General features: G+C 33.5%; 1 protein-coding gene across 1 annotated transcript in view; it reads left to right on the top strand.

Moving 5' to 3' along the window:
* LOC128983975 (autophagy-related protein 2 homolog A) overlaps positions 1-26,708 on the top strand; it is a 250,121-nt gene that overhangs the window by 80,278 nt on the left and 143,135 nt on the right. Inside the window, exons 9-10 of the mRNA XM_054403259.1 lie at positions 4,405-4,522; positions 22,227-22,300. Of these exons, the coding sequence (XP_054259234.1) occupies positions 4,405-4,522; positions 22,227-22,300 (192 nt within the window). The remainder of the gene's footprint in view (positions 1-4,404; positions 4,523-22,226; positions 22,301-26,708) is intronic.

Raw genomic sequence — 26,708 nt, forward strand, 5'->3', positions numbered from 1 at the left:
TATACATTTTGTGTCTGGACAACCTCTTTTGTCACAATGTACTCAAAAGATGGGCATCAAGATTCAGGCACCAGGACTTGAAAGAGAAAGTACATTTTTGTATTTGCACACCCGGCATACCACACAAGTTTTCAACTCCTACAATTACCTACATACGTCCCTACTACGTCTCATGTGTAATTGCAAACCGAGATCTGTGGCAGAATGGATGTGGATGTGGATTGCTTTAAGTTATATTTTTCTCTTTTAGAAGGTTAGTTTTTATTTAATTAGTGATGATGGTTTTAAAACAAAAATAAGTTAGTTTTCAAAAACATTACCATCCTTGTTATCATAAAACTGAATCTGAATTATTCACCATAAACCAGCCGTGACAAGGTTGGATAATTAAGTGTATTTATTTATTGTACCATCATTGATGGTTAGCTTCTTAAAGCTTCTAATTTAACCTCTTCTTACTCAACATTCTTTAAAATTAATAATTTCTTTCTTGGTTGTTCATTTAGTATGGTGGTTTTCACAAACTATTTAATTAATTCTATTCACAAATTGAAAAACCGGTATCAGCAATCTGACACACACTTTCTCCCGTTATCTTTTCAACAACCCTTATGGCACATGTGGCAAAAGCTGCAATAACTTTTAAACAGTATTTTTTTACAGAAATAGGGGTTGTACCATTTTGTTTAGGGTTAAAAGGAAAGGACTATAAGCATAGGCTACACACAATTTGAATCAAAATTGGTCAAGTCTTTTTCTATCCAATCTTCCCTTGAATTAATAGGTTTTTATGGGGAAAATCACTAAAGTTGCACTTAGCGTACTTTTGAACCATAGTTTAACAGCAATGGGGGTCTATTTTGTTAAGAATTTTAAGAACCATAACCATAGATTAACCAACACAAGTAGACTTCTAATCCCATTGTAAATTTTGAAGCTTGTTTTCCGTGTCTAGTTAAAATGTACGTCTACACTGCTCGCTAGTGTAGACAAAATTTTGTTTATATTATTTTTGGGTAATTTTCATGATATGTACTTTACTGTTTGGTTATACAGGGTGATTGATATGAGTGTGCCATCTGTTTTATTTGAAAGTTATAACAGATATCACAAAATGTTATTCATTGTGACCCTTGGTTGGAATATATTATTGATAAAATAAAAGGATTACCTTATCCAACCACAGTTGCTGGTATGACAATAAAATTTTGTCATACCAGCAACTGTGGTTGGACAAGGTAATCCTTTTATTTTATAAAAAAATGTTTTATCAAAAGCCGTGATGCAACAGTGCAAAGGAAACAAAGTCAAAAGAAAGACTATTTATCCTGAGGTACTAGTTTAGTTATTTATTGTTTATTTCATACCTAATTAAAAATATATTTAATTATTTTACATAATAAATTATAAACAAAAGAAATATCTGATATAGTGTACAGATCTGTCTCTTGTTCTTTTATTTTCCTATTGTGCTTTTTGTCATTCAGTAACAACACTACTTCTGATCTTCTGGTTCGGCATCAGCAAGTAAGTCAACAAAGTGGTTAGGTCTAAATGTTTTATAATTTTAGTAAAGTTTTATAACAGTAAAATGACTTTTTCTTAAGTTAGATGGGGTTTCAAAAAACATATTTCTAAGATAAAATAAAATATTTACAAGACACAAACTACCATGAATAAATTTCTTTGAAAATAATCTGTAACAGTTTTATGTTTTTGAATAAATAAATATATCTTTTTGTTTCTACTTCCTCATTTCATTATACAATTTTGTCAGCAATTGGAGCAACCAGGTGGTATAAGAGGGGAGGGGGAGGGTCTATGACCTTGAGTGCAACCCGTGCCTGGCCGGTGAGAGTGATTTACGGTTTTTTGTTTACATCCTACTACCCTTCCTTCCGAGAGAAATATCGTGCAGTTTCAAAAACATTGACTTACAGATTAAAAACATTGACTTGTGTTGCTAATTAGGGCAGTAGTGGCTCTGCTTGTGTTGCAAAGTTGGCATTTAATTTTCTTTTCTCTTGATTTATTATAATCTATATTATCGTAATTAAGAGTTCCTTTTTGGGCACCTAATTAATTGTGATATTGTTTGACTTGAGTTTATAGATTTTTAATTCTTTTAATTCTATCAAAATCAGTTGTTTTCAGATTTTAATCTCTTGGATTAGGTCTATCTATACTACTGTATGACATGATATGCAATTTTTACAGTCCTTACTAATTAATTACCTATACCATAAGCGATGTGTGTGTTAATTACTGTTTTTGAGTTTTTATAGTAAATCAGTTTACACAACATCTTTTCTTCAATGAGTTCTCCACTTGTCATGTTGCTTAGCCTATTACTATTTTAAGCCCTATAAAAATAATTCTTATGTAAAGCTGTAGGCCTACTAATGCCAATAATAGATAAATTATGTATTTATTTATGATGATGTAACTAATAATGCTATTGCAAGTGTGAGTTTTTTATACTTAAGCCTGGTTTACACAGGTAGAGTTGTTGGTAGTGTAGAGTTTATAGTAGAGCTACTTTCTTGTCCACTCTACCGATTTTAAGCAAGCGACTGTTCACACATAGTAGAGTGTTGATGATAGTTTGTGAACTGTTTGTTCCACCTCCATTCCCAAAATGAGTGTTATAAACCAGTTACAAGACAGTGTCACTCTACCAGAAACTCTACTCTACTGCCGCGGATCACATTTACACAAGTATAGTGTGCAGGAGAGTGACAATTTTGCTAGTGGTGGGGGAAGTAGAGTAGAGCTACTATGCCACATGTTGCTAGTAACTCTACTCTACCACCTACTATCTACTATACTAGGTACTAGGCGCTAGTGGGTGTTTACACGGGTAGAGTTACTCTACTAGAAACTCTACTCTACCCACAACTCTACCCGTGTAAACCAGGCTTTAGGAAGTTAGGAAGCAGGAAATGAATGATATTGAATGATATAAATATTGCATAGTGGAAACATAGAATTTTTATTATCTTCTTGCTTGCAGTCTTGAAGCCAGCCAACAAGCCCTAAAATTGTGATATGTTAATTGATTTGTTTATGATCTTTTAGCAAATTTCCCTATAGGGGAGTAGCTATTACCGTACACACAGTATATTTTCAAAGACCTGGAGCCGGTACTGATAAACTTTTTCATTTTGATGTCCCTACAAGTCAAAAACACTATTCGTTCAATTTTTTGTTATATGTATATAATATATATATATATATACGTCCGTGAACGCGATAACTTAAGTAATTTTTGTCCGATTTTGATGAAATTTTGCTTGAAGGTGTAGGGCGGGATAAACTGAAGATGAGTTCCCGAACCAGCAAGATCGGACCATTGGAACAGGGTTTTATGGGGATAAATGGGGGTTTTCTCACTTTTAACCCCCAAAACATAAAATTTCCCAATATCTCTTTAAACCATTTTAAAGAGTTTAAAAACCAAATAATTGAGTACATTGAATTGTTTTTGAACGGTTATTGGTTAAAAAAAGAAAATTCAAAAAATTTTAAATTTATAATTGCCATGTTATTCCTTTGGAGAATAAGTAAACTGTTGTAGTTTGCTTGTTTATGGAAATATTTTGATTAAACTTGCAAATTTATTTATATTATACTTTGAAGCTATAAAATCGTTGATCTTTTATTAAAATCACTTTACCACCGGTATCCTCCCTGTAGCAGCAAACCTGTACTTGTTAAACCTAATGTTATTTAAATAGATTTAATTGAAAATCCAATCAGGCAAATGGAAATTCGCTTAGTCTACAGGTTTGCTGTGGCGGGGGTATTTATATTAAGATCCATCCAAAACTAGTTGTAATTTAGCTGTTTAGTTATTTCAACAGTTATAAAAATGGAAAAGAATGTCTTGATAAAAAAAAATATTTTCTTCTTTTTTGCAGTTGAGGCAATTTCCAACCTGTAAATAAGATGTGAAAATGAAATAATATACATAAATACAATCTTTTTTCATATTTTATTATCAAGTAATATTATAAACACAGATAGAAGTTAAAACAAAAAAATCCGGTAATTAATGATTTTTGGCCCGACCCAAACCAAAAAAGTCTGACCCACAGACCTCTACTGAATTTTCATCAAGATTGTTTTGGCCGTTTTTGAGAAAATTAGATTTTTTCTTTATTTTACAGGTGTTAATGGAAAAATCACAATTAAAAATAAAAATAAAAAAATAAACGCTTGGTGATACCAAATTTAATCAAAATTGGACCACAGGTGTGTCACACACACCTATTTTTTTATAATTATTTGTGAAGTTGTGTACTCTATAAATTGGCCAGTAAACAGGGGCCTGCAGGTCCAATTATATCTATTTAAAATCACTATGCTTGGTAAACTCGCTGATCAATCCAAGTTGTGTTTCAGACGATAGTGATGAAGAGTTCCTGCCGGTGAGAGGAGTCTCAAACAATCTCAGTGACTCTGTCTTTTCTGAGGCAAGAAGTCTCAATGCCTCATTTTCTTCATCATGCAGCTCATACAGGTAAAATTAAAAGCCAGTGAATGCAAATTTACCTAAGTTAAATTTATTTAAATTTAGTTTATTTTCCTTGAATTAAGTGATTTGATTTTGCTCTTTAAATACACAAAATATTAACATATAGATTCTCTTCAAGTACAACAAATAACTGTCACAGTACTGGTGCTTGTAAGTCGTTAGACTATTTAGTGTTAACAGCTTCCATTAGACATTGGTTTTTATTTTTTATTAGGGATATGAAACCTTCTAAACCAAGTCCACTCATGATCTTGTACCTAAGAAGGATGAGTTGGGTTTGAAAAATCCTATTTTAATCCCTGGCAATCCTGGATTAGGAATACACAGTTACAGGATTTAAATATTTTACAATTACAGGAAGGTATTTAACTTCAAGTAAATAAACTAGGATGACTTCAAAATTAAAAGAATGCTCAATAAACAATATTTCCCACATAATTTATGCTCGCTTTGAGCATCCAGCAAGTATCCTTAGAAATTCATTTAGTTTGATCCGTCACATCAAGGGCCAATATTATACATCACCTTGCTGGTTACAGGTTACTTAATATTCCTTTTTAGCTGCTTGAAAGTTCCATCGAAAACTCAAAATTTGCTTAAACTTCCTGAAACATCCTTATCTCCAGTTCAAGCAATCTCTGTGGCTTTGAAAACCCTTGAACTTATTAAGTAGTTTATAGGGAGGACCCACAAAGAAATTTGGGGTAATCTCATTGCTTCACCCCATATTATGACAAATGCACGTGTCCAAGTCATTTTACTAGAAACTAGAGCTTTGAATCAGTTAGTTTGAACAAGCAACAAATTTTTCCCAACTTAGTTTTGCCATAGCTATAACTAAAGTATCGTTATAAATAACGATACGTTAATGAAATAATACAGAAAAGTTTCAACATTACATAGATAGGTTGCTTAGGTCTAAACCCTAGGTGAACATCCTCATAAATAAATTCCTCATAAATTGGAAGTCTTGGAGATCATATTCATTTTTATTTGAGATGGGAACGGCACCTATGTGTGTATTTTGTCGTCGTCACTGTACGCGATTCACTTACTTGTGATATCACGGACGAAATGAAATTCAGGAATGACAAAATATAGGATTTAATTTTAACACCAAAATGAGCTTGTGTTCTTTACAAATCAAAACAACAAACTAAACATGTTTACATTATTCATAAAACAATTAAAACACATGGAAATAACTTATAAAAGCAAAACAGACTTTAAGCAATAAGTAAAACCAGTCTCTCAGCAAAAGTGCTTTTAGCGAATTTCCCTATAGGGAAGTAGCTATTACCGTAGGTCTCATGGTAAGACTTAGGCCCGGGACCGATTTACTTTTTCATTTTAATGTCCCCAGAGGCCAAAAACACCATTCGTTCAAATTTTTATATATGTATATATATATATATATATACATATATAAAAAGTGATTGATATATATATTTACATATATATATAGATATATATATAGATTTATATATATATATATGTGTCCGTGAACAGGATAACTTGAGTAATTTTTATCCGATTTTGATGAAATTTGGTTTGAAGGTGTAAGGCGGGATAAACTTGAATGAGTTCGCGATCCAGCATGATCGGACCATGGGAACAGGGTTTTATGGGGGGTTTTATGGGGTAAAAATTGGTTTTTCTCACTTTTTACCCTCAAAACACAAAATTTCCCAATTTTTCTCTAAACCTTCTTAAAGAGCTTAAAAAAACAAACAATTCAGTATATCAAAGTGTTTTTGTCCGGTTATTGGTTACGGAGAAAACTAAAAAAATGGTAAATTTAAAATTCCCATGTTATTCTTATGGAGAATATTGTAAAATGTTGTAGTTTGCTTGTTTATGGATATATTTTGATCAAACTTGGTAAATTTATTTATTTTATAGTAAGCTATCAATATTTAACTAAAAACACACTACTTTATTAGTTTCCTTGTAGCAGCAAACCTAGGTACTCGTTAAACCTAATGTTATTTAAATAGATCAATTGAAAATCAATTCGGCCAAATGGAAATTCGCTTAGACGGCAGGTTTGCTGCGGCGGGGGTATTATATATATATTGAAGTTTTAATCAATGACTTAAAATAGTCATATAACGACAATTTTAAACCCAATATGAGTGAAGGATGAATGTAGAATGGAGTTGATGTCTTGTGTAGCTTTGTTACTGCCTAAGACCAGCTTTTTCATTAATAATAACCACTGAGCTACTCAACTATATACAAGGTCTCAGTAAGTTAACCTTAAACTTATAAAAATGTATACCAGTATTGATATAATACTGGGTTACTAGGCCCCAGTAACCCAACGTGGTCAATATAAACATTTGATTGGTCTATGACAATGTGACTGAATAGGTTATTGACAGTTTTGGCTGGCGTACATACCTTGAAAAATCATATTAAACATATTTTTTTAAATTAAGTTTGAATAGGATAAATTAATAATTACGTAATGTTACTAACAAGTGGACGTCCGTTATGTCCTAGCTTTTATAGTATTTTCAGCGGTGCGGGGGGGGGGGGGGGCGCGAGCTAGGGGGCCCGTGAGCCTTGACCGGGATTTTCGGTAAATTTTACCGGCACACGGGCCCGCGATAGTGTGACAGGCTCAGCCACACGGGTCCCCTATCAAAACAATATTTATATGAGAATTAAAATATGTTTTTATGATGAAAATGTGTTCAATCCTATAGTTCAAGTATTTTACAACAGCTAAACTAACACTATTACTTTACCGATCTATATAAATTATCTACCAACCTAAGTAAAAGAATTGTCGTCGGTCATGCGGGTTGCATTAAATGTCCTCGTGGATTGTGTGAATGTGCAGTCAAAATTGGTTGCATAATAATAGGGCCGTATTTATAACCAATGTGGCCTCTGGCCTAGGAAGATAAAACATTAATGTTAATCCTCCTATCCCCCAGCGGGTGACACCATAGAGGATCCTCTATGATGATTCGACTAAATAAACTTGACAATTTTGTTACGACCAAATCGGCAAATTAACCTAGGGTGCTATAGGGCACTAGCTAATAAATAAGTCCATTCTTTCATTGATGCTAAAGAAGGATTTTCATTTCATTTCATGTCTTACTATTAGGAGGCTGCCCTTTAGATTTGTTGACTTCACACTTTAGATGTTTGGATGTGTTTACATCGAGTCAGGTAAAAAATGTTACTTACCTAAGGGCCTCAGGCCAAATTAGATCGGGTCAAAATCGGGTTGTTTTGGAAACGGTTAATTTTTATAATAGGCCTATTGATATGTTTTAACATTGTTTAATTGCAGCTGACTTTTAAGTTGTTATTATTATTGTTTTTGTTTTACTAATTTTGACTCATAAATAAGTTCAGTTCTATTTTATTAAACTAATTTACCTATCAATTTATGTATGTGCTTCAAACATAAAACAGGCGACGAGGATGATTTTATGGAAAACTTAAGAGTGCAAGATAGTTTATTCAATTCCACAGTCTAATCCTTATATATAATACAAGAAGGTGATTTCTACCAAACACTACTCCTCCGTTAATAATGGACGGATTTTTACAAACCACGTGTCAAAATAAAGTATTTATTGTGTAGACGCCCCCTTTCAACAATTCCTGTGATAAAAATCCTCGGGCTTTGTTTCACAGGCCATCAAAGTTGGAGTTTCTCCCATAAGGTTAACATGGGGGAATCTAAATATTTAACTGGAAACTTTGTCCCCACTAATTTGAGAGAACGGCTGGGTGTAGAAACTTGGTAGATGTGTCCAAAGAAAGGTCTTGGTCTGTAGATGAGTTATCAAAAGAAAAACTAAGCAAAATCCCTTAGGACTCTGCCCCAGAAGCCTTTAAAGATCCATCCACAGAGTTGTTTACATTTTGGCCATGTGAATAATACTTTTTAATGAAACAGCTGTTCATTTTTAAATTGTATTTCAAACAAGACACATTTATTGGAAGTTACTGAATTCTACCAAATAAGTATTTGCAGTGTTATTTTCTTATTTTAAAATAGATTTTCTTCTTTATCATGTCATGTTTTGCAATATAACGTTCCATTACGAAATCAGTGGAAAATCCTTTTATCACAGCAATTCTTAAATCATTTCTTATTGAACTATCTTTTATCTATTGTACGGGTTGGTGTCTGCCTCTTTCACCACTTTTGCCTACATTTTATCATATTATTGTACACATATCAAATATTTATGTAGAAATATCTGCTCTTATCGTGTCTAATAAAATCCAAACATAGAAACCTTGCCTAAAATGGTACCCATCTTGACAAATTATTTGCACCTGCCTATATTACGGACTTTGGCGGGTTTTTGGGGTCAGGTTGGTAACGTTATTAAAAATAACACAACATTTTGGCTGTAAAATATGATACAAAGAGAAAATACTATTTAAGCAGCTACTATCATGACAGAAAGGTCATATTCCTTTAAAACTAGATCACATAATCCTTTATAAGATACGGTGATTAACAATATGTAAACGTCAATATATATGTAACAGCCAATTTACAGTATTTTTGCTTTTTGGAAATGTCCCATTGCTATGTCATTTGCATTATTTGTTGCCAATGAAGCCGCCAAGACCATATGAACTAGGAGGCCCCTAACAGTTCAAGAATAAAAGCCAACTTCACTTCAAGTATTCCACTACACCTAACATTCCGTAGAGAGATTATATTGACAACTTTATGTCATTGATAAGGCTGAGACAACTAACTGACATCCCCCATGTCAAGGAATTCCACCTTCAACAGTAACCCCACAATCAATTTCTCAAAACTGTGCTAGAGGGTTCATTCATTGGCACAGAAGTACGATATGAACTGACGCGACGTGACGAAGGAAAAATCAAACTTACACTGTAATGGATATAACTCCCTTTGAAGTTAGAATATGTCTTCCCAAAAAATATTTTCTTTTAAAATTAAATCATATTACACTGATGAAATCACGGAAGTGTTTAACTACAAAAGATCCACCAATACGATTTTAATACTATTTAAAGGTTCTTCCAAAGGAAGAGATACCATATAACATATTAATAATAACTCCCGATGACGTACAGTATAGACAATATTTTAATCATTGAATGATCAACCAAATTTGGCAACTAACGCAATTAATACAATTATCGTTTTTACACTTATTACTCTTTAAACAATGCTCAAAATATGTATATGTCACCCAATTTATCGCAGTTAGATGAATGCCTTGAAAGTAATCGTCGATTTCGACGGGTTTCACCTAGTTCATTATAATGTCTGAAGATACATTACCAGCAACTCTTAATAATCCTATGTTGTTAAGTCAACCTTGATGTGAAAAATTTAACCCTAATTCATGCGACATTGATGTTTGGAATATTAAATTCAAGGCAAATTTATGTTTGGGCAATATTACAAATGATGATATTAAAAGATCTTTATTCATTGACTGCCTGGATAGTACAGTTCTTAAAACATTGGTAACTATTTGCAAACCAAAAGATATTTGTGAATTCACTTATGAACAACTTTATGAACTTTTGGTAAAGCATTTCAAGCCAGTAAAGTTTAAAGTTGCTGAAAGAGTCAAATTCTTTTCACTGAAGCAAGGTGATAAATCTTTGTCCACTTTTGCAAGTAACTTAAAAGAATTAGCCAGCAGTTGTGATTTCCCTGGTGACTTTTATCAAGATGCTCTCATTACATCTTTCATAATGGGCATAAATGAAGATTCTATTAGAGCCAATTTACTTCAGAAAGATTACACAGATTTCAATACTGTACTTGAATTTGCTAGAACATTAAGTTCAGTTTTTACCACTTCAGCAAAGAAAAATATGATTTCATTTTCCGATAATGAGAGCAATGGAGAGTTCTAATTACAAATTCAAACTATTTATGCTATTCTTGTGGTGGTGACCATTTTAGGAAACAATGTAGATTTAGAAATGCAATATGTAATAATTGTGATACAAAAGGCCACTTGGCAAAAGTTTGCAAAAATAAAAGTAGAACGGATTTTCATTAAAAAAAATTGGTGGACATGGAAAAGGAACATACAACCGCCAAGTAAATTTCACTGAAAATGAAAAAGGAAGAGATTCTAGAACCGTTATCGACTCTAACATACTTGATTGTTCACCTAAGTTGACAAATGAAGCTATTTTTTCTCTTGGTCTTCAGTGTCATAATGTGAGTGTATTTTCTCCAATTTGGGTTTCTATCTGTATCAATAGTATTTTAATTAATATGCAACTAGATACAGGAAGTTGTGTTTCTGTTATATGTCGACGAACTTGGGAAAGATTGGGAAAATTTCCTTTGTTACATTCAAATACTAAACTGACATCTTATAGTGGTCATTGCATAAACTTGATTGGTGAACAAACAGTTAAAGTGGCATTCAGGAAAACTAAAAGAGAGCTAAAGCTGTACGTTGCTGAAGGTGGCACTCAGGATCTTTTAGGTAGAGACTGGATCGAGGAGCTTAAAATCAACGAATTGCCACTTAATTCATTACAAAGTGTTTCTTTATGGGTTTCCAAGGAAGGTGATGACATTTCAAAGTCAGGGTTTCAAAGTTCACTTCCAAGAATGAGCTTAAGTAAATTAATTGATTATAATGATGAACTCTTTTGTAACAAAAGCGGCCATTGTACAAAATTCACGGCACACTTAATTTTAAAGGAAGACGCTTCTCCCGTTTACAAAAAGGCAAGGCCAGTTCCGTTTGCAATAAAAGACAAAGTGTGCGAGGAAATCGACAGGCTTGTAAAAAAGCTGACCTGATAGAACCAATTGACTATTCTGATTGGGCTGCACCTTGTGTAGTTGTCAAAAAACCAACTCAAATAAGAATTTGTGCAGATTTTTCATCAGGATTAAATCAGGCTTTAAAGATTCAGAAGTTTCCTCTACCTACACCTGAGGAAATATTTGCTAAATTGAATGGAGGAGAAAAATTCTCAGTCATAGATTTATCTGATGCCTACTTGTCAATACCAGTTGATAGAGATTCGCAAGACTTACTAGTGATTAATACCATCAAAGGACTTTACAGATACAAGCAACTTTGTTTTGGAATCACATCCGCTCCAGCTATATTTTCTAAAGTTATGTACAACATGTTGAATGGGTTGCCAGGCGTAGCAAACTATCTTGATGATACAATTGTTACAGGGCACAATGATGAAGAATGCTACAAAAATCTAGAGAATACTTTCAATAAAATTAAAGAGTTTGGATTCCAACTAAACAAAAGATAAATGCAAGTTTATGGAAGAAACAGTGACATATCTTGGGTTTGTAATAACTAAAAATGGCTTACAAGTTTCGGATTCTAAAGTTCAAGGCATTGTTGATATGCCACAGCCATCAAATGTCAAAGAATTGGAGGCATTTTTAGGGATGATTACATACTACTCCAAATTCATACCTGAATTTTCTAAAGTTTGTTATCCTTTAAATCAACTGCGGAAGAAAGGAGTAGATTGGTTGTGGACTGACCAATGTAAACGCAGTTTCAACAAATTAAAAGCCTTGTTAATGAATGCACCTATACTAACATTAACACATTACAATCCAGAGTTACCCATCATTCTTGCTGCAGATGCATCAGCTGTAGGAATCGGTGCTGCAATTTTTCATAGATTTCCTGACAACTCTGAAAAGTCTATTGCATATGCTTCGAAAACATTGACTTCCACTGAAGCAAACTATTCTCAAATAGAAAGAGAAGGGCTGGCCATCATTTTTGCGATAAAGAAGTTTCGCCCATATCTACTGGAAAAACACTTCATTTTACAGACCGACCACAGACCCTTGCTTACAATCTTTGGATCTAAGAAAGGGGTACCTACCACAACTGCCAATAGACTTCAGCGTTGGGCACTGATACTGTCTAACTATACGTATGACATTGAATACATATCTACAAAAGATTTTGGTAAAGTCGATGGTTTGAGTAGGTTACCATCATTTCAACCTAATTCTTTTGATTCAAATGATGAGGGGCACCATACAATAGTAGCGACAATTCAAACAGAAGTACAGTCCGAGATCCCCATTACTTGTACTGAAATCGCTGAGGAGTCTGTTAAGGACCCTGTTTTGAAGAAGGTGATGCACTATGTAAAAGTTGGTTGGCCTACTAAGTGTCCAGATGAGAACTTGAGGCCTTACTTTTCTAAGAAAGATGCACTGACTCTACATAATAACTGTCTTCTGTGGGGAATAAGAACTGTTATTCCACCTAAATACCGAACTTACATCATGGACTACTTGCATGAATCTCACAATGGCATGGTCAGAATGAAGTCTGAGGCTCGGGGTCATGTGTGGTGGCCAGGTATGGATGCTCTAATTGAACAGACGTGTCACCGTTGCCGTGAATGTAACTTGTTTGCTAAAAATTTACCAAGTAAAACACATCTAGCCAACTGGCCTAAAGAAAGTGAACCTTGGAGTCAAATCCATTTAGATTTTGCTGGACCATTTTACGGACAAATGTTTCTCTTAGTGATTGACGCTTTCTCGAAATGGCCAGAAATAGTACCTATGTCGTCTATTACAACAGAAAAGACAGTAGAAGCACTCAAGAATTTGTTGTGTAAATATGGAATACCTAGAACAATCATCTCAGACAATGGAACTTCATTTACTTCGCAAGGTTTTAAAGATTTCTGCCTGCGCAATAATATAAAACATATTACGACTCCAGTAGCTCACCCAAGTTCTAATGGACAAGTGGAGAAAAATGTAGATACCTTTAAAAGAGCTCTGAACAAATTACAGTACAATAAAGAGCCTAGCTTGTTAACAGACAACTTGAGGACATTTTTATTTCTCTATCGAGCTACACCTCACACTGCAACTGGACAAACACCTGCATTTTTGTTCTTGGGTCGTAATCTGCGAACTAAATTAGATTTTATCAAACCTTCACAAGAGATAAACCTTCTGAAGTGCTGCGATATAATAAAAACAGAGGCTTTTCCATTGGGACTAAAGTGTACATTCGTACTTTTGTTGAAGGTAAAATGGAAAATAGGAACCATACTTAGACAGTTAGGTAGGAACACATGGTTGATTGATTCTAATGGACACACTAAAAGACATACAAGTCAAATTCGGAAATGCTACCAAGACAATGAATCGGAAGAGGAAGACGACCCCTGCATTAAACGATTACCACAGCTACTGTCTTCTTCAGATTTCCAAGTACAAAATCCAGAAAACCATGGATCACCAGCTGTATTTCCTAGCCCTAGAGCAATCGCTGCAGTAGCTTCACAACATCCGAATGTCCCTCCTCAGCTACGATCTAGAACATCCACAGCAGAAGCTTTACCCTACCCGAATGTACCTCCTCAGCTGCGAAGATCAACAAGGACCTTCAGGCCACAGAGGAGGTTAATTATTGAAGAAGCCTAAACTTGGTGGAAAGAAGTGATATGTTTTAACATTGTTTAATTGCAGCTAACTTTTAAGTTGTTATTATTATTGTTTTTGTTTTATTAATTTTGACTCATAAATAAGTTCAGTTCTATTTTATTAAACTAATTTACCTATCAATTTATGTATTTGCTTCAAACATAAAACCTATAATGTCGAATTTCGAGCCGAGCAGAGCCTGGACTACAAGCTTGAGAGATCAAGCACAAAGTCAGAAAATCAAGCTCGAGCCGATTTTGTCAATATTCAATACAATAATGCACAAAAAAAAAGTAAAAGCTTTTATATCCGTGAGGATCACGCTCACGAAATTGAAGGATTAGGCCTACGCTTTTGCCGCGATCGCGGATATCGACGAGAACATTTCCCTGCGGGTGACGATGACGATGTCTCCGCGGCCGCAGATGTTCAATATTTTGCCGCGATTGCAGAAGACGATAATGACGTTTCTTTTTTAGCAAGAGATATATCTAGGATTTGTCCGACGCAATTACGGAAAAATGATTTACCCGTCACCACCGACGGGTCGCGGGGAGATATTAGGCCGTGATATTAGATTGGGCCGTGAACGCGGGAGACGATGATACTGCTATATAATGATGTCATAGGTTTGGTTGCATTTGTAATCACGGTAAACTATGATAATGTTTCTTCCATGACTTATGACTTCGGGAAGTATTTACTATTTTGCCGCGATCATGGAAGACGATAATGATGCCTCGGGAGATGCCTTGTCAAGTTTATTGCAAAATTGCAAGTTTAGGCGGTAATACATGAGAAAATGTTTCTAAAGCTCATTGGGGGGCCTGGCGAAAAAACTTGCGGGGGGGGGGGGGGGGGGCGCGGGTTGTTATCGCCGCCACTGAGTATTTTTAACCCTAGATTACTAACCTGATTAACACGTTACTAACCATTCGTAAATTTTACTAATGTAATATTGTTAATGACTAATTTCATATATATGTATGACCATTGATTATTCTTTACTATTTCTGCTGTATAATTTATTTGTAAAGATTAATTATCACATGTTTTTAATCCTATACTCTAATATGAGCAATGTTTGCTTGTATGTATGTATGCTTGCACCAAGATCTCGAAAATGGCTCCGACGATTTTCTTCAAATGTTGTAAATAGTTTATTCCTGGCCTAAAATTGAGTTTACTGCAGTTAGAACTGCCAACAAAAATCTAATTGCGTAGAAAAATGAAAGTGAAAGTAACATTTTTTTAACATTAGTCTTATAGGTTGACAAGTAACCATCTTGGCTGAATTAAATAACAAGGAGAAAGTAAACAAAATTCTTGTAAGTAGTCAATCCACAGTATACTAGCAAATTTCAAATACAGTACAAAAGGAAAAACATCAGTTGTTACTATTGATTGAGCAAAGATTATACTGAAAATTACATAGTAGCAGGACTTTTTTTTATCTATGATTGTAGTAAAGGCTAGAAGAGTGGAGTGTGGGAACTGTTTATGACGGTTAGATTAAGGTATCGGCAATCCTAAAATGCTATGGAAAGGAAGGAAAACAGGTCTGCGACGTAGGAAGTGGTGAAGGAAGTAGTAAAGGCAAGCAGTCCGGAGTGTGGGAACTGTTAATGCCGATTAGATTAAGGTATCTTCAATCCTAAAATGCTATGGGAAGAGAGGGAAACAGGTCCGCGACGTAGGAAGTGGTGAAGGAAGTAGTAAAGGCAATCAGTCTGGTGTGTGGGAACTGTATATGACGATTAGATTAATGTATCTGCAATCCTAAAATGCTATGGGAAGGGAGGAAAACAGGTCCACGATGTAGGAAGTGGTGAAGGAAGTAGTCAAGGTGAGCTGGCCGGAGTGTGAGAACTGTTAATGACGATTAGGTTAAGGATCTACAATCCTAAAATGCTATGGGAAGGGAGGGAAAGAGGTCCGCGACGTAGGAAGTGGTGAAGAAAGTAGTAAAGGTGAGCAGTTTGGAGTGTGGGAACTGTTAATGGGGATTAGATTATTAAGGTATCTACAATCCTAAAATGCTATGAGAAGGGAGTAAAACAGGTCCATGACGTAGGAAATTGTGAAGGAAGTAAGAATAGCAGTGCAGAGTGTGGGAACTGTCTGTGGCATTTATGTACCTGCAATTCTAAAATGGTATAGGGAAGGAGGGCAAACAGGTCCACGACGTAGGGAGTGGTTAAGGAAGTAATAAAGGTGAGCAGTGTGGAGTTTGGGAGTAGATTAATGTATCTGCAATACTAAACTGCTTTCAGAGTAAACTTATGATTTTCCCCGAGCATAGCTCGGTCCCCAGGTACTATTGTTAATATGATGAAGCAAAATGTTAAATAAAGTAATAATTGAAATGTTGTACTGAAAACTGACTATTCTTATTTGACTAGGATAACTGACATTATAATATTCGTGCCGAAACAAAAAAAGAACCATGTCCAACAGAAAAAGTAATAGGGAAGTTAACCCTCCAAAAAGGCATGCCCCTGATCAGAATTAAAATATTGTCAAATTATCAAAGAAATTTTCTGAGAATAGAAACAATGACTCTCGAGGAATAGTATTGAGACAAACCAGCATTACTTCTATTAGTTCAAGGAAAACAAAAAGTAAATCCGCAAAATAAAGCAACGTTAGACAGAGACAAAAGGAAATAGAACTTGAAAAGTTGGATGAATTACAAAAACTGGAACGAAAAAATGAGGAAATGGAGCGATAACAGCTGGAGAAGGAAATGGAGCGACAACGGCTAGAGAAGGAAATGAAGCGACAACGGCTGAGAGACGAGAGGGAGCTAGAGCGACGCAAACAAATGCTGGAAATAAGGGCTTCTATGAAATCACTATTGGCAAATGGTAGACAAGTCTGCGGATCTGAGGTAAGCCTAGGCCAAAGCTTAATATCTCAGAGAGAGGAGAGAGAATATGAGAGTAAAGTCGTAAAGTGGCTGAATGATAATGAACCGACAGTTAATCAGTGTTCATCAACCGCTATGACCACGACTGCATTTGAAAATACTGTAAAATTGTACTCTGATGAGGACAACCTAGCTAGACTTAGAAACTGTCCTTGAAGAAGGCAAATCCTTCGAAATGGTGGAACCTCTTTTTGTTTCCAATAAAAACTTGCATGCCATAACGAAAACGTTACAGATGCGTTTCGTTAAACCCGAGTATATCATTGAGTCTATAATGAACCAAACTAAAATGCTAGCACCTGTATCAGAAGACGACATTGTTGGTCTCATAGAATTCTTACAACTACAACCATTCTCAAATTTACCTCGACAGCTGAGCCCTTCATAAGGAGTACTACATGACAAACTCATCAGTGAACTGTTAGGAAAATTGCTTTATCAAATTAACTATAATTGAATTGGGCTCAACATGTGAGCAGTATGTGTATAACTAGACCTAGCTTACGTGATTTTTCAGACTGGTCATAGAGACAATGTTCTATCATGAGTATTTATTTTCATCCAAATAAGGACGTCACAACTAAAAAGAAAAATGACTTCAAACCTGTGTTGACCAACTCTTCAAAAGCAGTTCCCGCAGTTTGCTTACTTAAAGAATGATATTGACAAATGCTCCATGCTTCGGAAAGCTCATATTTCCGAAAGGTGAAAAATGTAAGGAGAGAAAAAGCTATGCTTTTCTTGTTTCAAACAACATCAACTTAAATTTTGTAAATCTAAAAGAGCTTGTAGTATAAACGGTTGTAAGCTGTGCCATCACCGTCGAATAGGAATAGGTTAACTGTGGAATTCACTAACTCAGACGGGTGGCAGAACAGGCTGACCCTAAAACTCGCTAACCGTCCCAGACAGGAATTGGCTAACTCCGGAACCCGCTAACTTGATTTTGTCCCACGGCAGAATTCGCTAACCCGGCCTCGCCCACTGCACGGAGCGTTGCCAACCTTATACAACGAATTAATCGTACACTACCGTATTTCAAAACGTCAGTGTCAATAAAGATAATTGTTTTTTTTTCATTATAAATTCCACTGCATTATTACAGCTACCAAAAACCATAAAATGTCACAATTTCTTTCCAAACAATTTCGTAGAGCTAAAAAAATTAAATAAGTTTGTACATCAACGTGTTGTTGTATGCCTAACGGTTACGGAGATAATTTAACCAATAAAAATTGTTATCTAAATGCCCATGATATTTTTATGGAGAATAGACTGTTGTAGTTTTCTTGTTTATGGATATATTTTAATAAAATTTTGTAATATTGTTAATTTCATACTAAGCTATCAAAGTTTAAAATAACAAGCATATCTCATTAAGTTACCTTCATTGTACCAGCACACCAAAGCACTAATTAAAATTTATCTTATTTAATAAGGAAATATATCCGACAATTTTAAGGGAATATTTTAGTGAAAATCTAGCCAGACAAACGTAAATTGGCTTAGTCTGTAAGTTTGTTGTGGCGGGGGCATTTAGATATACAATAAATAGCAACAGAAATCATTAGACTGTGATTTGACGACTATCCACATGGAGTTTAGAAATATAATTTAACCATGCTACATTTATTAAATTAAAATTGTATTTGTTTTAATGCAGGTAAATGGTTAAAAACTATTTCGTGACCTAGTACGAAATATACAGATGTGCCGATGCACGTATGAAAATACTTTAAACTATATGGTTTTACTAATGTACATGTTGCTTGAATTCGAGCAATCGCAAAGTGTTACAGAAGTTATTTCAAAACGAACAACAGTCATATATGAGTTTAAAAGAGTCAACTCAAATATTACCGGTGTGTAACTCATGGAGATACTCACGATGTATATAACAGTAATCAACATTTTCTGTAAATATTTTATCATATTTCATAACCTGGTATTGCTTTTTAATGTTTTCTACAAACATTTCCTGACTAATAGCCGCATAAGGTTGTCCATGTTTATCTTCGTTATTGATAAACATACGCATGGTACCACCCTTGTTGCCAGCAGTAAGTTTAAAAATTTCAGTCATTCTTTAATAAAGATAAAATCTTTTTTCGTCACCTTAAGGACTTCCTGTTGTCTGTCACAATTTTATTTGTTCAATTGGCATATTTTTAATTATAATAATTAATTGGCAATAACGTTAATTATATTTACCTGAGAAAATGCAGAGTTAAAGACCTGATGTTTGTTCAGTTGGTTTTTGTTTCCCTTAGCTATATATAAATAATAATAATGAAATTCCTTCAATAAAAATTTTTGATATTTTCATAGGCTATTATTCTAAAATCACTTGACTTTTATGGAAACATAGATTAATGTCATTGACATATCAGATTTATTTGGCCTTAAAGGGCTTTCCTCTGCAATGATCACAAAGTTAAGTCCATGTCTCCTACTAAAAATTGTAGCACTTCGGCTAACATCCTCGTTCATCGTTTGTAGGAATCTGAATCTTGTAAGTGTTCTTCATTATATGGGCTAATAACGATAACAAATTCTGTAAAAAATATTATCTCTATTTCTTCTACTCTGTGGCGTTCTATGAATTTTTATGTTTCCATAATTTGCAAATAGGTTCTTTCAATAATTTAATTTTTAAAGATTTAATTTTCGTAGGACGCATTTCCTTGAATTGCAGCTTAAATATTAACAGCAATTAAATATCCAGCTGATCATGATGGAAACAAATATTTTCTTCCTAAGGATAACATGGGAACTTTAAAAGCCACTGGGGCAGAGCCAAGGGACTTAAAAAAAATTTAAGGTCAGTTTGCAAATCTATGCGACACGCTCTTTCTAATGAGACGTCAATGAATAAAATCGGTTAAGAAATGGTGGAGAAGTTCAACCGACAAACTTCGTGTTGGCGTATTAATTATATAGATTAGTAAAAGATTTGCTTAGATTGTAGATCCAAAAACATACAAAAACTTTCATAGATCTTTATTTATTTCCATGATAAATTACACAATTTTTACAATTTTGAAAATAGAATGTAACATATCGAAACTCTATATTTTACTGGTATGGTAAACAAGTCAACTTTAAGATTGATATTGTCGCCTATTCCAACCAGCAGTGTGAGGGTGGGGGGATCCACAGGTGGCTTGTACGCCTCTGATTGGTTCTGTGGCAGGCAGCAGAGCGTTCAATGCACCTGTCTGTTAATTGATTGATCTGTACCAGTAACGTTTGGGTACAAAACAAAATAAGTTTGGAACGTTACAAGAAGCAGTCTTATTGAAACTTTCCGGTCTTTTGCAATATTACTACACCTAACAGAAAGAGGCTCTAATTAAAGGACACTCCAAGATGTTGTCCATTATATAGCTTCCCACTCCATATCTTGAAGTTTGGGAATTTTCCTCTAAAATTGAAAGTGTTTTTAAAATTCAAAAGAAAATTATAAGAATTATGACCTTTTTACCATAGAAATCTTCATGCAAAACAGTTTTTAGAAAATTGAATATTATGACTATTCCAAATTTAATGATTTACAAAACATTGTTAGCTGTGCAGTCAAATTTTGATGACTATATTAGTGAAAACTTTGACCACATTTAAGACCACCAGATTTAAGAATAATTTTCAATATCCGAGACACCGTTTGAAGCTTGTAGAAAAAAACTCCTAAATATATGGGGAAAAAGCTTTTTAATAAACTACCCACAACTCTAAAAACTTTAATTCATAATGAATCTTTTAAAAGCAGCCTTGCTGATTTTCTGACTAGTAAAACATATTACAGCGTAAATGAATACCTTAACGAAGCTAATGAAACAATATGACTTTTATTTTGTACAAAGTTCTTATTTGTCTTACTCTTACTATTCATAGAAATTCATTTTTTACTTTTATTGTTGAGCAAATCTTTATTACTTGTTTAGGGGTATTTTAGTGCATAAGACATATTATTGTATATTTTAGGTTAGTTTTACTTTTGACAATGTCATCTGTTTTTTAGCTATGCTATAATTTAAAACGTTAGGTGGCAATAAAGAATTATTTATTTACTAGCAGAGTACCCATCCTTAGTACGGGGTTGGCATATAAGAATAAAATGTTTATTGCAGTTATGCTCATAAGCTTTCTGTTTGAAATAGGGAAGGACACAGTTTGATAACATTTGCTTCTCTAAATTTAAGGTAAAATTTAAGGTATATGTATTACACATATACCATTGCCATAATGTTCTACCACTAAAAATTAATTATTAAAAATTCGCCAAATATCACAAATGATTAATGAAATTAAAAACATAAACAAACTGTAATCAATCCTTCTTTGACAGTTCTCATTGTGTATCACAGTTTTTTGTTTCTGCTTTGTTCAAATTATATTAGCTGTTTTCATAAATGCAAAAAAATAGTGCTGCACCCTGTTGGCAAATCTTATAATTTTTAATACTTTTGCATATCATAGAACAAACAGCTACTTTATCAAATTTTAAACAGCTGACTAAATTCTTTTATTCCCTTTTAATATGAATACTCATAAGGTCAACATGAGGAAATACAGAGCCACTGGGGCGGAGCCCGAAAGGATTTTTGTGATAAGAATATGCCTAAATGTTAATCGGGAATGTAAGCTATCATTATGCCAAATTTCAGCCCAATCCGTCCAGTAGTTAATGTGTGATTCAACTTTAAACAAACAAACACACAAACTTTCACATTTATAATATCAGTAAGATAAGATAAGATTTATTTATCTATCTAACTCAGGAGGTATAGTTGATTGAGCATGACAAACTGCTTCTTAGCCGATGGAAACCAATCTTTAATTTAAAGTTAGAAAGATTTTGTCACAGGATTCTTTTCAAGATAAAAGCTTCTTGATATCTGACCCAACTGCAGTAGTAAGTTGAACAAACCTTCCTCGGAAACATTGGACTTTATTAAGTGCTTTGGCTAAGGAGTAGATAGACATAATTACTTGGAAGTTAAAATGGAGAGTAACAGATGGTAGGCCTTGTGCATGTGGGGCTGAGAGTCAATCTATAAAGAACACTTAGATTGATTTCTGTCGATGATTGATATCCTTCACCTTCTTCCGTACAACATAAGTGAGGAGTGAAACTGGACTCAAATAGCTTTTAGCTCCTTGGATTTGGCTCTGTGAAAGTGTATCATCGTTCTGTAAATTTGTTGTGCTCCATCTGTTATTCATATTTCTATAATTATTTATAACTTTTTTTTAATTATAGATTTTCGAAATATTAATTGTTTAGTGAGTAATTTAAGACTTGGGGTTTTCAGCAAATCCAATACCAGTGTTTCGTCTTCAACTGCTCCAGGCCAGCAAACAAGGAAGAAGAAAAAAGAGCATAAAAGTGAGTATAAAAATGGCTTGTAATTGATGTTTAATGTTTTGTTACTAATTATTTATTAGTATTGAAATGCACTGGTCTTTGGTTAATTCTGGGTGATAAGTCAGACTTTCAGGAGTAAGGTTCTGGCAAACCCTGCCCTTATACAAAGTCTTCCTATCTCTCGATAAAAGTACTGGTACCAAAAACCTTGTAATATCGGCACCAGTACTTTGGTACTAACAGGGTATGGGCCTTTTTCCTTATGGATTTTGGATATCGATATTGGCTGTTAGATTTAGCTAGTTGTTTAACGATGACAGAAATGCCCTGACAGAAAGGGGCATCGGGCGATTTTTGTTCACATAAAGAATGGTGACCTGGGGGTAAAATAAATGGCAGTTCTGCACAAAACTACTTTGTTGGCTTATGTACTTATATTAGTAATAAGTAGGGATTAAGCCGGTTGTTCATGTCAGTGGTCTGTTTTACCAGTTTTTAGTAAAAAAATCCAAACCAAGAATTGACATACAAAGTCGGTTTTATCTGATCAGTTGTGAAATATTTTTGCCATGGTTAGGACTGTTAGGAGCACATAAAAGATTCATCGGATGTTGGTTTACGACTTTCATAATTTATTCCTAGGATAGGCCTAATGATGCAATTACATTCTCGTTATTATTTTATCATGACACTAATAAATAATGTTGTTAAGTTTTTAGAGTACTCAAAGTTGAGTAGATTCAAGTAATCACCAAAATAAATAAAACAGTTGAGCTAAAATCTAGTTTGCTTACATTATTAATTAATTAACAGTCCTAAGGAACATGACATAGACATAGACATACTTTATTTGCACAAAACATGCCATACATGTCATAACATTTAGAATAGGTGCATTGTCAAAATTAAATCTATACCTACCTATAAATTGCAAAGCTCTCACAGACTGACTGACTCACTCACTCACTCATCACTAATTCTCCTACTTCCCATTTACCTAGAAGACTGAAATTTGATACACTTATTAAATAGTCATTAAATAGGAAAACTAAGTAGTTTTTATTCTGATCTGACTTTTGAGCTCCGCCCCAGTGGCTCTGGAGTTTTCCATGTCAACCCTATGATTTTCATATTTAAAAGGAATTAATCAATCTTAACAATTGTTTCAATTAAATAAGTTGGTTCTATGATGTTCAATAGCATTATAAAAATACACGGTTTACTAACAGGGTGCAGCACTATTAACTTTTTGTTTGAATTTATGATAACAGCTAATTTGAACAAGGCAGCAACAAAAAGTTGTGATACACAATGAGAACAGTCAAATACTAAATTATTGTGCTACTGTGCAAATAGGGTAATTTCATTTTTAAGTGCACAATTCATCAACTTATTGAACTTAGTTTTTTCAAATTTTTATAAAAAAATTGCACTTTTGTTTACCCCACAAATAATGTCTTGGAAACGGAGTAGCGTGTTAATAATTTCAGTGCATTACTAATGAAGTCAATGACTTGGATGGAATCCATGCGTAAAACATGTAACATTTAAACTTAAATTATAATTAAACACTTAAAATAAAAAATAAGAAAATGTTCTAAATATAAGTTCTGTAAAAATCTTCAATTGAGTAAAATGCCTTGTCAATAAGTAAATTATCTATTGTCTCTTTAATTTTGGTTTTGTTTAAACTTATAGCATGGTGGAAGCACATTGTACAATCTTAGGTCAGCAATGGAGATTTTTCATGTAAGGTCAAACGGTGTCTGGGGAGTCTAACTCTAAATGTATATTCATTTCGGGTTTCATACCTGTGCTTGAAATCTATTGTTTCTGGTAGCTCATTTTTAAATGTAATTTAATAATTCTAGAATATACAACCCCGTTAATGTCTGAATTTTTTAAATTTTTAAAATGTTTCTTACAAGAACTGCGTGGATGAGAGTTGGTGATAATGCGAATAATGCATTTTTGTAACCTGAATATAAATTTTATACCAGTAGCTTGACCCCATAAAATTATGCCATATCTTAAAAAATCTTAACACAGACTCCACATAAGCATGATGAACGACTTTAAGTGTCTCAATAGAAACACAGTCCCTTAAATGAATTAATAAAGATGATATCAACCTAATTTTGGTATGTAAATAATTCAAATGTGAATCCCATTTAACCGTGTCATCTACATAAACCCATAAGAATTTAAGAGCTTCAACTAAATTAAGAGAACAGTTTTCCATATTTTTGTATCTAGTAGAAAATTTTATAATATTTGTTTTTCAACATTAAGTTAAATGTTGGCCTTAGTCAGTAACAAGACTACAAGATAGCGCACTTATCTCCATTGGCTTAAAATACCTACCTTTGTATGGTCTGGTTGCCAATTAAAAAAGTATAAAGTACCCGATTGGATGTTTCAAAATGTATATCGGGGTTTTAACGCTTTATAACTTTTATTACATTAATATAATTAAATCGAATCAAAACATCTTTATTTCCCTTACATGGGTACAAAAATAATGTCAAATATAAAGTACTAAAATAGCCTAAATATATACATTTTAAGTACTAAATTACCAATGAATATTTATTCAATGAGTAAATATCAATGTGCCATTGTATAAGGCGCCTTTCCTATCAAATGTTTTGTTTTAATTTAGCTTTAAATGATTTATAATTTGATTACTCCTTTATAGAGGCAGGCAATTTCCTTAGAATTAGTGATCCAGCAAAAGTTGGTTTCTTTTTGGAGAATTCCAGCTTATATTCAATTCAATTTCAGAGTGCAGAAACCTTCTCCGTTACCAATTATCATACAAAAACACTTTGGTGTACTAAATTATTTGTTTTTTTAAGCTCTTTAAAAAGGTCCCGAGAGAAATCCATAAATTTTAAGTTTTGAGGGTCAAAAATAAGAAAAACCAATTTTTTTTATCCCATTAAACCCCCTGTAAAACCCCATTCCCATGGTCCGATCATGCTGGTTCGTGAACTCATTCAAGTTTATCCCGCCTTTCACCTTTAAATCAAATTTCATCAAAATCGGACAAAAATTTCTCAAGTTATCGTGTTCACTAACACTTACTTTTTATTTAATATATAAACAAAATTAGTCCTAAAATTAAACCCTGTGGCACCCCCACTTAATTCTACGTTTATGAGAATAATTAAATGTAGTTAAATAATTGTTTTTTTGTTTGATTTTATTTCAACAAATTGCAACCGACCATTCAAATAAGATTGATGAAACCATTTTACGGGGACTCCCATTATCCCAAGACCTTCCAGTTTATAAATTCAGATTTAAATGACTTAATAAACACATTAAATTATTACATTAAATGAAATTACCATTATAAATGACACATCAAATGAAAAAGCAACTCAAAGAGTTTTATATAAAAGCCTACAAGTGTTCAAGGGGAGCACCATTCGTCACACGGCTCACATCAAGACGATGTTATTCTCTTTCAGATTATTACCTTCCACTTTCGATCACTTAACCATTTAAAAGTTATTTGTAAAAAAAAGTTAAGGAACTTCTGAATTTATAGTGGTAAAAAAATACCGAGTTAGAGATTTTTTTTAAACTTTGTACAAAATAATCTACAGTTCTACTTGACTAATTTTGTAAATTAATAGTAACTATTTACAGAATAGTAATATGTCATACTCATTAAGATTAGGTTTCAAATTGTAAATTTTGACTTTGTAAGAACTTTTCTTAAGTTTGTCAATAAAATGTATAAACTTGACTTCATTTTATAGGTATTCTAACTGTTGTTAGTTAAGTAATTTTACTGGTTGATTCAAACAGTTTATTCTACAAAATAAATTAAAATGATTCATTCATTAAACTATAGTACCACTAGGGTACAACTATTTAATTGTTTAACATAATTCATCTCCTTTTTTCAATAGCTCTTGTTATAATAGCATATGTTATACAGTTTTTCAGCTACATCATTTTACCTAATATTATGATTACTTGTGAGTATAACCTTGTATTGTAACCTTGACTTTTAAAATAAGACAATTTGTGAATTGTATAGATACCATAATATAATGAGGTTTGGGTATTTAGTCTAACCTAATCTTGCTTTGAAATATTATGGCCTCTATTGAAGCACAAGTGAAAATTTTAAACGTGTGATTGACCATTGCATAGTTAGAAAAAAATTTGATTTATTAAGTGATTTAATGAAAAAAAAAACAAAAAAAACTGACAACCGATAAAAAAAACTAACCAACCCGATGAATAAGCAACCGACCCATTACTAATGAGTCAACTCTCAAAACTGCAGATAGCCAAATAGGACAACATCCATAAGCATATATTGCTATCACTGACACACACTCTTGCTTGGTAGTTTATCCATAACCAATAATTTTAAGTGTTAATTAATAGAATGGTAAAAAATATTGTT

Source organism: Macrosteles quadrilineatus, unplaced genomic scaffold (assembly GCF_028750875.1).
Source record: "Macrosteles quadrilineatus isolate MER2022 unplaced genomic scaffold, UCM_ALF_1.0 Scaffold_1__1_contigs__length_201487025, whole genome shotgun sequence".
In the NCBI taxonomy this organism is placed as follows: domain Eukaryota; kingdom Metazoa; phylum Arthropoda; class Insecta; order Hemiptera; family Cicadellidae; genus Macrosteles; species Macrosteles quadrilineatus.